This window comes from Dermacentor andersoni, chromosome 2, assembly GCF_023375885.2.
Source record: "Dermacentor andersoni chromosome 2, qqDerAnde1_hic_scaffold, whole genome shotgun sequence".
Lineage (NCBI taxonomy): Eukaryota > Metazoa > Arthropoda > Arachnida > Ixodida > Ixodidae > Dermacentor > Dermacentor andersoni.
In genome coordinates this window covers 170,368,099-170,380,209 of record NC_092815.1, presented here as the reverse complement: position 1 = coordinate 170,380,209, position 12,111 = coordinate 170,368,099, and the positions used below count along the sequence as shown (strand labels likewise).

Sequence of the window (12,111 nt, the reverse complement as noted above, 5' to 3'; positions counted from 1 at the left end):
GATTTAGCGGGAGCCCAAATAGCGTCCCCAAAAGCTTTGCGTCGGCAAACATGGCGGCACCCATCGAAGCGACGGCTCTAACCTAGCACAAAACTGGGTTCGATTCGCGGTAACGCGTGAAGTTCGCAAGCTAGGAGAAGTGACTGCGGTTATCGCTTTCTCCCAACTAGCGTGTGTTATGAAGATTGACTCATTAGACGCCGCTGATTTTGAATTCGATTGTGGATATTATGGCTCGTAGGCCTAACACGGCTAAGCTTGGCTGGTGAAGGCTAGTAAAGTTGGTTTGCTCAAAACTAAGCGCAACTAATTATTTGCTGCTTACAGAATAACCTCTAAGTTGTAATTAAACGCAAATACACGCAAGTCAAAATTATTATTCCTATCATAAAATGGTATATTTTATTTAATTATTTCGAATAGCTTTTCTTTGATGCCGTATAGTGGCGCTGTCAGCGCAAGACGCTATCCGCAAACGTAAAACCCTATTCTAAAACTCTTCACTCCTACGTGCCCCAACGCTAACACCCGCAAGGCTGTTTGGGGCCCCAAACTATTGCGGCCCCTATTCTAAAACTCTCTAATGACACCGAGCTGTGTGGAGGTGAGCAAGCGGCACAGTGTTTACGCGTACTTAGACAACTCCCAGATGAGTTTCCGCGTGATTTCCTTTATGACTTTCTTGGTCCAATTTGAAATTATAATCCCTATTTAAATCGCGAACAGAGTGCTGGATTCTAACACTATAAATTATGGTCATTTCATTTTCATCAATGTCTCACAACGCATTCTAGCCAGTTGTCAGCCCCTTTAACGTCAAGCTGACGGAGCGATTTACTATAGACTCTATAGTGAAAGGAGCTCAGGGACAGCAGCTACATATAGCGGGAGTCTTGAACTTCAGGCGGTCATGGGGCCGCCGATATTATGTGCAGTTTCTTCATGTGTGACACAGTAGTGCGTCTTCGAAAGCTTAAAATGGTTTTGCAGGCCGCATACAAGGTTCCTGCTCCGAGAAAGCGTATTTAACCTTACCTGTGTGAGCCCTCCATACGTTGTCTTACAGACGGATTGACGTGTACTGTTAATACAAGATCAGCCCTTTTGTTCCGATACTTTACATCTGTCTGTGTGGCTGCCTGCCTGTGGCTCGTGGCCGTTGTCAGCTCTCCTCTTCCCCCGGCGCTTGCGACCTCTCTTATCGACAGCGATGAGCGCGCCCTCTTTGTTCTACAGTTCTCGGCTTTTCTCGCATCTTCCGAACATACTGCTACGTGGAGGAAAAGACGTATAATATGTTTACAGGTTGTATACAGAAGGACGCTTCGGATGTCACTCAAGATGGAGACCGAGCCACGCGAACGTCACCGACCTTCGTCGTCTTCTCTCTCTTCATCGCTGACAGCGCTTCGCAACAGTACCTACACGCACCCCGGTTCTCGGACTGCGGCAATTGTGCCTCGCACTGCCTGCAACCTGCGCAGAGTGCACTCCTGTGACGTCACCGCGCCGTGATGCTGTGCGTATGGCCTCCGAAATCGGGTGGAGCTCAGTGTCCTAACCCGCTCGCGCCGCTCGATCTCGAAGCCCACATTGTGCGGTTCCGAGTGTTCCTGTGTGCGCTTGTCGTGGTGACAATAGAGTTCGCAGTAGGTGAGGAAGCAACTTAGTTGGTCACAGAAAATAATATTACGTGGAAGCACGACGTTTGGACTTCGGCCGTCCTCGACACAGCATGACGAGGCTTGCAGATTTCCATACCATTTCTTGCCTGGTTAGCCAGTGGTAGCCTTATCGCTTCATTTATTTGTCGATCATTCCTTATGCGAAAATCTGCGTGCCCATGACGCAGTGGCAAATATTTTACGAAGACACTTTCTACAGGCTTTACATGCGAACCAAATATTTTACGAAGACGCTTTCTACATGTGATCATACAGAATACGTCTTCAAAAAAGCAAATTGTCCTCCCCCCTCCAAAAAAAGAAAATAATGTGTGCAAGGATTTCTTTGACACACGTAGGAAGAAAGTGCTCGAGGCTGTCAAATCTCAAGTCTATCGCTGGCAACATTTCTGTTCGGTTCTGTTCCTCTAAATATTTTGTAAGAGCGGGAGCTCTGTAAAGCAGCCTGCGTATTCTTTCTTTTCCGACTGTTTCAGGCTCGGCCTGGAGAGGGGCAAGACGGCCCGCGCGGCACTGGACGTAATAGTGTCGCTGCTGGAGAAGCACGGTCAGGGCGGACCCTGCTCGGACACGGACCTGTCGTTCACGTACCACAACAGCTTCCTCATCGCCGACCGCACCGAGGCGTGGGTGCTCGAGACGGCCGGAAAGCTGTGGGCAGCCGAGAACATCAAGAGTGAGTGAGCACCGTCCGCATTCGCGGCTTCTCTCTTCCTGTCTGCGAGCTGTTTATGCGCATTGTGATCCCATTTGGTACGGATCGAACTCTTTCGTTCTTTCCGTGTCGATTTATCTTATTCGTCAGCGAAATGTGTGTGTATTAGAAGATAAGATGCGATGTGGGGTTCAACGTCCCAAAACAGCACATGGTCTGTGGAAGGTACCTTAACTGGGGTCTTCGAATCAATTTCTGCCGCCAGGGGTTCAAAGCACGCAAGTGGTGCCGCTAGATTTGCTAGTTGATGGGGAGACTGTTGATTCGTGTTACCAGGGCCGGGATATAACGCAAAACTATTCCGGTCTATATTTTTTTTTATTCCAAATCCTGCATTGGCCCTCCGTGTCAGGTCGTAATGGCTCGGGCCCATATAGGCTGGATTCGAGCGCCACTTTGGCGTATCACGGTAAACTATGATGGCGGATTTATAATAAAGAAACAGACCAGAATAATGTTACGTACGTTCCCGGGCGTGATAGAAACGAGACGCAAAGGGGTTACGCAGGAACCGATTGCGATGTCAGCGTCTCGATCCCATTTGCGTCCCATTTCTGTATCGCTCTGGTAACGTGAATCGAGAAGTTCCACACGCTAAGCACGAGATCAAAACCCGGCCGCGGGGGGCCGCATTTCGATGGGGGCGAAATGGAAGAAAAGGCATGTGAACCGCGCGTGCGTTAGGTGCACGTTAGAATAATCTCCAGGTGGTCGCATTATATCCGGAGTCCCGCACCACGGCCGTGTCCCCATAATCGTATGCCGTCGTTTTCGCATTTAATAACCCAGAATTTAATAACAATTTTACGAAGTTGAAGTCACGGTGCACAAGCGCTTTCCTCGTTTTGAATTCTGCCGAGGGTCAGAACCGCGAGCTCGTGGTTGGCAGCGTAACGCCACAGCCACCGATCAGGTCAAAAATGACTTGTTCACTATAGCCAGATGTGTACGCTTCGCTGCACGGATCCTCGAAATTTCCAGCCTCACTGAATTGCTGAATTCTGCACTTGCGTTTTGTGTGTACTACTGGTGAAAAATAAATTCAAGTTCGACGCCACTCGCCTTCGCAGAGTGCGGCGGGGAACCCCCTCCCATAAATTAGATTTTGACGTGTTTGTGTACGGCCTCTTATTTTATAAATGTCGCAATGTATCAGTCGGAATGACTGCACAGGCAGACAGGTGCCGGCTGTTATTTTTTTATGCTTTTGTGAAGCCCATGCTTAAAGGGACATTGAAGACAAAAATTACTTCACTCGTAAATGAGCTGTAGCACTTTCCACTCCCAAAACCATACTTCAAGGATCCTACTTAGCGACGGGAGCTAAACGTAAATATCACTAATTTTTTGAAACATGGACATGTCCTTGCCAAACACACATCGATGGCACATGAATGTGTAAAGGTGCGGTAGTCATCACCGTTCATTGGAGCAATTCAGCCCTTGAACAAAGAATCCTCCAATCAACTTTCTCGATACTTCTCCCTAGTTTTATTTTTGCCTGTGCTGTGAAAGAACACCTAATCAGTTTAAACGGATTAAGGGCCTGATTCTCTTTACGATCGCTTTAATAATGTTACGGACCATTTGGAAAAATCCGTGCGCGAAAGAGAGATGTAGAAGAAGTGGTAGGCTGGCTGTCTACTGGAGCTTGGAGCTCTGAATCACCCGGGGTGTCTGCACTGGGCTTTTGAATGTAAATAGTACGTAGATAAATGTGTGCCTTACGCTTCCTGTGTTAAACGAACATTTAGCGGAGGCGGTGGGTAGACACGCACGGTGATACACATGCAGCTTGCAGAGCCCACAGCTCCAGCAGTCAGCCTTTACCTGCGTCTCGTCTTTCGCGCATTGCCCATTCTAAATGTTCCGTAACAGTTTGTTAGAGATGGTGAGGCAGTTGCGATGCAGTGGAACCAACCCCTGCAGTTTAACCTGTGAGCCCGCGCCCTCCTCCCCCCTCCCTCAGCTTTGTTTCGGAGCCGCAGGCACATAATTTTGAACAGTTGCGCATCTGAGAGTCATTGCCGAGTTGCCTGCGCCTGGACATGATTACTGAATAAATGAAAATCTTGTTAAATTGACAAAAAAAAAAAAAAATCCTGCTGGCCTTCGCGTTTTGAACGAGCGCCTTTGAACGCCGTTTGTTCGGGCGTTCGTTTTCAGCGCCGTCGCCGCGGTGTGAGGTTCCCATGGTGTTTACGCTCTCGCGCGTTATCTTTGACCTCCAGGGTCGTCGGTATCTGTGGTGCCCGTGGTAATACGCAATCATGCGGAGTATTTTTGGCACGGAGCGCCGTGTGCACCGGCATGGAGCGTGCGTCGGCACAACGCGCCCCAGTGACCACGCGGAACGCATGCACGTGCCCGTGCCCGTATGCGTACTACGTCACCGCTCGTCCTGTATTATTTTTTTTTTGTTCTGTCGTCTTTGTCCCCGTCGCGTTTTTCCTAACAATTGCTCGCCAACCCTACGCTGTGTTGCGCATGCCGCCTACCGACGACGGCTCCTCGACGTATAAGCCAGGCGCCGTGAGCACAAACCAAGTTCCGGGAAGCATCGCAGCGAAAGCGCGCGTCACTCGTTCGCGGTGGGCCTCGCGCGTGCCTTATAAGTGTCCGTCGCAAGTTCTTATTCCAGATAACGCAGAAGCGGGCGCGGTGTGTGTGTAAACAAGACAGCGTGCGCGGAAATTGCCCGCGCCGACGCGCTCTCGGATGGCGAATCGCGTGACAAACGTGTGTCCCGCGAGCACGAACCCCGATCATCGGCCACTGCAGAGTCGACCTGGAGGCAGGGTGACAGCTAGATTCGGTCGTGGCTGTCAGCTTGCAAAACCTCGTGTATTTCAGAGCTCAACTGCTCAGGGGCTGCCCCCACAAGGACGAACGAAGCGCGGCCACGAAACACGAAAAGAGCTAAAGAACGTCTAAAATACGTCTTTAAAGAATAAACGAAGCGTCTAAAGGAAGTCCCTGTTTAAACGTTATACTTGTATGTATACTTCCGGAAAACCTCCTGTAACTGTCCTAATGCCACATTAATTAGTGGGTTAGAAAACTTCTTGACATGAGGTTTTCGAGAGCTATTTTAGACCTTTATCTTTATTTACAAATCAGTTCAGTGCCAGTAATTGTAATTCATTTGTGTCAAAGCTAACGACGGTAGCCATTTATACAATTATATTAAAGGAACACTGGCCAGAGGCAAACTATCTCACAGCAAGATTCAAATTCACGTCCTCTCATTCGCGAGACAGAAAGTTTAACCACTAGACCATGGCAGTATTTTTTTCTTCATTGCATGAAAAAAGAATAGCTCTCTACGAAGTTTATCGTGGGGTTTCTTCATGCCTATCGTGCGTCCATCTTTTCCAGAGGGCATCTAGACCAACAGTACGAAGATGTCATATTGGGAATCGGGTAATCTTCGGAATTTTTGAAAGGCAACAACTAAATTGAGAAGGACGTTACATCAACATCCTTTTTTATGCTTCTTTAAAGGATGTCCGTTATCTTTCCTCGATGTTAATTTTTGTCTAGACCACGGCCGCTCCATTTAATTGACATAATTGCGGGATCATGTTACGCAGCTCAAAGCAGGCGTGCATCACTTTGCGTAAGCTATGCACATAGATTCTGGCGTTGCGTGGGCTTGCAACCAAGTACAATTCCGAAAGGCAGCCGCCCGATTCCTCGTAAGGTGATTAAACTTTAGGCACATAAATGCAATGCGTAACACAAAGGGAGCACGAAACATGACAGGTAAGTTTTTTTAAATCTTCTCTGCTGTCGTGCGTGCTTCCGTTTGCGCTACCCATAATTTATAATGCAATACCAACCAGTGCATGAGTCTGTTCTTCGCGCATACACGTTACAAGAAAAGTGAGCAAATTAGCGGTCTCTCTACATGTTTGCACGGAGAAGGGCACAAGAACTGTGTTGTGTGTATAAACACATCTGTCACAGGAAATGTTGATTTTGCATATATGTCTATCGTGATGAGATGTCATATTTTTTTGTTCTTCCTTGCTTGCGTCTCATTGGTAGCGATATTCGTGCAGATCGCGAATGTTGTTTTGCTAAACACAACTAAATGCACTTTGTGCGGGGGGATGAAGGCAATACGACTTTCAATTAATAAACCTAACTATTATAAAACATTCTTAGAAATTTTATAAACCTAAATATACAGTGCGCAAGGAAGTACTCTTGGTCAAGAGTATCAATTTAAGAAACATTTTACAAACATTTCTAGAAACCTCTTGGCACAAATGTTTAATGCAATCCACGTCATTTGGCGACGTTTTCCAGAAGTTTTATACCTCGCGAGCGGGCACTGCATGACATGAAGCCGCAAATCACACAGCGGTATCTTTATGTGCGTCGCTGTCGCATAGGATGTTTTTTTTTTTTTACAAAGGCTATCGAAGTAATCACGAAGCATACAGTGGCTTTGCTAAATTCTAGCTGCAATGCAAAATTTCTGCTCTAGACCATGAGAGTGTGGAAAATAAAAGAGGCAAGACAGGTCATGGAGTGAAATCGCGAACGTGCCGTTCTCCATTTGAGCATAGGCATGTGAGCTGTTGATTAACTGGGTTCATCTGTAAAGGTGGAAAAGGGGTGGGGGGCAGCGGTTGCTAGTTGGCTGGGATCGCTTGCATGATAAGGACAGCACCGAATTCTTGTTCGAAGCAGTTTCGTAAGCGAGACAAACAAGAAATAAATATGGCGAGAACCTGGCAGAGTAAGCAACAGCTCATCTTGGCAGGTTTTGGACTATTTTGAAAGTAAAAAGATCTAGTTGTGCAAAGATACCATGACAAAAGCTGCAACTTCACCCTAACAATAGTGGCATTGTGGTTTGTTTGTAATGTTCAAAAAGGAACATTGGGTTAATTTTTTTGGGTTATATTTAGGGGTCTGCGATTATCGAATAGTGGATTTCGAATCGAATCAAGAAGACAAAGCCAGATATCGAATTGAATAATAGAAATTATTTCACAAAATTTAATGCTTACAAATTCTGGGCCAGAAAATGCGGGGCTGCACATGCTCGGGGTGGTCCTAGTATTGCATAACAAGAATGTAGCATTGTCTCAGTAACTTAAGTACACTGAAATCAAGATATACAATACGGTCTACTCTTATTAAGGGGAACACTAAACTAGTATGCCAGCACTGATAACAGCTCATTTCTAGTATGCGAAGCTCTGGAAAATATTTTTGTCAGTAGGTTTTCTGTTGAACAGAATAAAACGCTTTTCTTTTTTTTCCTCTGAAACTAATGAATTAGTGACGTTCTGTTGTACGGAATACTAATGAGGTTCTTAGTATAGAAGACCTGTGTTTTGCGGCAATCTTTTATTTATTGCTTAGAATTTTAAAACGAGGCTTTCTGTGCCGCTTCCTTGGTATTTTGCACTGCTGCTGCAGCTGTAGTCGTCCTGCACGCCGCGTCGAGGGGTGGTTGAGAGCGAGAAATTCGTTCGGTCCTTTCCATCGCGTCGCATGTGCGAAATACCCTCCGAAGCTCCCTGGATGCCGCCACATTAGAGAGTTTTAGAATAGGGGCCCCAAACGTTTTGGGGCCCCAAAGAAATAGCGTCGAAGCCACTGCGCATGCGCGAGACGCAAACTGCGTTTGGGTTTTGCGTTGGGAACGCTATTTCACCGATTTAGCGGGAGCTCAAATAGCGTTCCCAAAAGCTTTGCGTCAACAAACATGGCGGCACCCATCCAAGCGACGGCTCTAACCTAGCACCAAACCGGGTTCGATTCGCGGTAACGCGTGAAGTTCGCAAGCTAGGAGAAGTGACTGCGGTTATCGCTTTCTCTCAACTAGCTTGTGTTATGAAGATTGATTCATTAGACGCCGCTGATTCTGAATTCGAGTGTGGATATTATGGCTCGTAGGCCTAACACGGCTAAGCTTGGCTGGTGAAGGCACGTAAAGTTGGTTTTGTTGCTCAAAACTAAGCACAACTAATTGTTTACTGCTTGAAGAATAACCTCTAAATTGTAATTAAACGCGAATACACGCAAGTCAAATTTACTATTCATATCATAAAATGGTATATTTTATTTAATTATTTCTAATAGCTTTTCTTTGACGCCGTAGTGGCGCTGTCAGCGCAAGACGCTATCCGCAAACGTAAAACCCTATTCTAAAACTCTTCACTCCTGCGTGCCCCAACGCTAACACCCGCAAAGCTCTTTGGGGCCCCAAAATATTGGGGCCCCTATTCTAAAACTCTATTGGCCTCTTCACAGCTGTAATTATCCGTGACGCCCGTCAGAAGCATTGCAGAAACTGCAGCGCTTACCTTTCTACTAATATTGCAAGTACGGAGGGGACGTAGATACAACTGTATAGAGGATGGGAGGAGAGGAGACAGAGAATAGAGACGTTTAACTTGTCCGGTATTCGGGTAAACGCAGGCGGACGGGGTCGTTGGGGCGGAGGCGTAAACGGGAGCGTCCTTCATGGTGCAGCCACCTGTTGGCGCCCAGCTCAACCAGAGAAGCACGGCTAATAGTGCAGCAAGCAATTGTAGTTTACTTCGCTGCGGGTGTAAAATTTTGGCAGCAACACTATTACGCCAGTGCCGAAAATCTACACCAGCAGCGAAGTAGAATACACTTGATTAAGGCAATATTAGCTATTTTTGGTCTGCTTGAGCTCTGCGCCACCAGCTGGCTGCACCGCGCAGACCGCTCCCGTTTACGCCGCGCCTCATCCGTCTGTGTTTACCCGAATACAGGGCAAGCTAAACCTCTCTTAACACAAGCCCACGTCAAGTTTCTCCGCCGACGTCAGCGCTTGTCATTCCCTTACCGGAGCAAGTGCGAGCTTTCCCGAGTGGTCACGCCCGTCTCCCCCGCTTAGCGCTTCGTTAAGCTGCACCTCGCTCGCAGTGCACGTGGCTGCTTCTTTATTCGAAAAAAAAAAAAAAAGAATGTTCGTGTACCGTGTTTGGGGTGTGCAGTCAAGAACACCAGATGGCGAAAATAAATATGGAAGCCTCCACCACGGTGCCCCTCATAGTCCACTTTTCAGCTTCTGGACGCTAAACCTCGCAATTTAACATCAGAATCAGTTTATTCATGACAACAATGGGGATAATTACATGATAGGTATATACAGAAGGAGGTCCCGTAAATAGAAACTGAAAAGGACCTCCTGTGCATGATGACTAGAATTAATAATACATACAACAATGGCGAAATGTAAAACTTACGATAATAAAGGTTTCTAGGAGACAAGGCATAAATGAACAGAAAAGCAGCAGACGAATGCATTAAACAATAACAAGGCTTCGGATTAGTCAACAAAAGTGAAACTACAAAGGGAGTTGAAGAGAAAAAAAATGCGGGAGACAAACATAGAAACAAAGTTAAAGCTAACGATACGACACATACAAATAGTAAAGTCGGAGGAAGCTAAAAGAAAGTGCTTAAGTTCTGTATGAAATCTGTGAGCGTTGAGCAATATTAAAGGAAATGGTTATGTGTTCCAGAGAGATAAAGCTAAAGAGTGTAATGACTGCTTACCATAGTTGGTGCGAACGAAGGGTGAAATGAAGTTCATATTGCCTGCAAATCTAGTATTGTTTATATTAATAAGGGATGTTTTTGGTATGATAGTTACTGGTATATCATTGTTCAATGCCCTAAAAATAAATATGGCGAGGCTATATTTAACAAGATCAGTCACATTCAAAGTATTATGTGCATGTAACATAACCTAACAATTCTCACACTGCTGGGCTCTGGAAGAACAACATAGCGTTATGCGTATTTATAACATGCGGGATAACAGAGGAAAGTAATGTGAATGATCTGTTAATTTTGCGCACACATCGCAAAACTCACGCAGTATACAGAGTGAGAATAATTCAATCACTGCCTTCCGGCTCAGAAAGCGCGGAATGTAAATTCAACAGGACGCGCATGAGTCAATAAATACCCGAAGTCGCTGCAGACTCATGAGGGTGAACATAACCTCCTGGTGACTCGGATTTTATTTAGAAGCATGAAATTACCGTAAGTGTCCACGCTCGCCTTCATTTAAGCCAACTCACTAACGAACCACGGCGGGTCGTTTTAACTTCGTCGTCCAGAAGATACGATGAACGTTAGGTTGTTGGTACTGATGAGACGCGATGCCCCCCTTTGAAAAAAAAAAAAAAAAACATGCGAAAAGCTAAGCCAGAGAATGCAGAGCGAAGGTGTGAAGCGCTCGGTGTGTTTAGACGCTTTGAACAAAGGGCTCCATGTTAAAAAGCAGGTGACTGCCTTCAAAAAAAAAAAATAATAATAATAAAATAAAAAAATAAAAAACGTCTCGCAATCACCCATGCGTTGAACGGCATCGGCTGTTGCTCTACCTATCGAAGGCACTGAAATGCGACCTGCGGCATATAACGTTAGGCGTACGCTCGCCTCAGCTATCTGCACGTTGACTGTACAATCTGGCGTATGCGAGCATTAAAGGTTTCTGACAGGGCATTTAACCTCGTTTTGAATGCCTCTTAATATCACTTCGCGGTAATGGGAGACGCCTGAACTTCGAAGCCCTGATGTCTGCAACTATATACATATTAGAGAGTTTTAGAATAGGGGCCCCAAAGAAATAGCGTCGAAGCCACTGCGCATGCGCGAGACGCAAACTGCGTTTGGGTTTTGCGTTGGGAACGCTATTTCACCGATTTAGCGGGAGCTCAAATAGCGTTCCCAAAAGCTTTGCGTCAACAAACATGGCGGCACCCATCGAAGCGACGGCTCTAACCTAGCACCAAACTGGGTTCGATTCGCGGTAATGCGTGAAGTTCGCAAGCTAGGAGTAGTGACTGCAGTTATCGCTTTCTCTCAACTAGCGTGTGTTATGAAGATTGATTCATTAGACGCCGCTGATTCTGAAATCGAGTGTGGATTTTATGGCTCGTAGGCCTAACACGGCTAAGCTTGGCTGGTGAAGGCACGTAAAGTTGGTTTTGTTGCTCCAAACTAAGCACAACTAATTGTTTGCTGCTTGAAGAATAACCTCTAAATTGTAATTAAACGCGAATACACGCAAGTCAAAATTACTATTCATATCATAAGATGGTATATCTTATTTAATTATTTTTAATCGTTTTTCTTAGACGCCGTAGTGGAGCTGTCAGCGCAAGACGCTATTTGCAAACGCAAAGCCCTATTCTAAAACTCTTCAGGGCCCGTACATGGTCAGTCCGCCCGTCCGTTCCGCCCTGGTCCGCCCGCGTGCGGAAGCCCAAAAGGCGGAAGGTGTCGCAAAATTCGATGCTCGCTCAATCCGCACGAGCGGATCCCACGCGCACTCCTATTGGGCGACGCGGCCTGTTGACAGCTGGCAACCGTTCGGCAGAGCAAAGGTGTTCAAGGTTGGCAACGACCTTTGACAGCAGACGACACTGGCATATTTTTGCAGATGTGATTTCAAGTTTCCGCGTTCCGGTGAAAATGCGACTCTACGCTGCCACATTCTGTTCTGCAGCCGTATGTGTTGCATTGGCACCGTCATCCTTCTTCGAAACATTGCACAGTCATCTTATCTGCGCCACCTTTTACAGATGTATTGCAATCGCATCACGTCGCAGCACGCGACGTATTCTCGGATGATTACTTTCAGTGCGCGTTGCCTTGGCTGGTTGAACAAAACCTCTCTAATTATCCAACGTGCTGCGT

The 12,111-nt window shown here is 46.4% G+C and overlaps 1 protein-coding gene across 2 annotated transcripts in view; it reads left to right on the top strand.

Annotated features, from left to right (window-relative positions):
* The window catches only part of LOC126540457 (secernin-2), a 127,456-nt gene that overhangs the window by 75,337 nt on the left and 40,008 nt on the right, over positions 1–12,111 (top strand). For both annotated transcript variants that reach the window (XM_050187274.3, XM_050187275.3), the window contains exon 4: positions 2,162–2,361. In XM_050187274.3, coding sequence (XP_050043231.2) covers positions 2,162–2,361 — 200 coding nt within the window. The remainder of the gene's footprint in view (positions 1–2,161; positions 2,362–12,111) is intronic.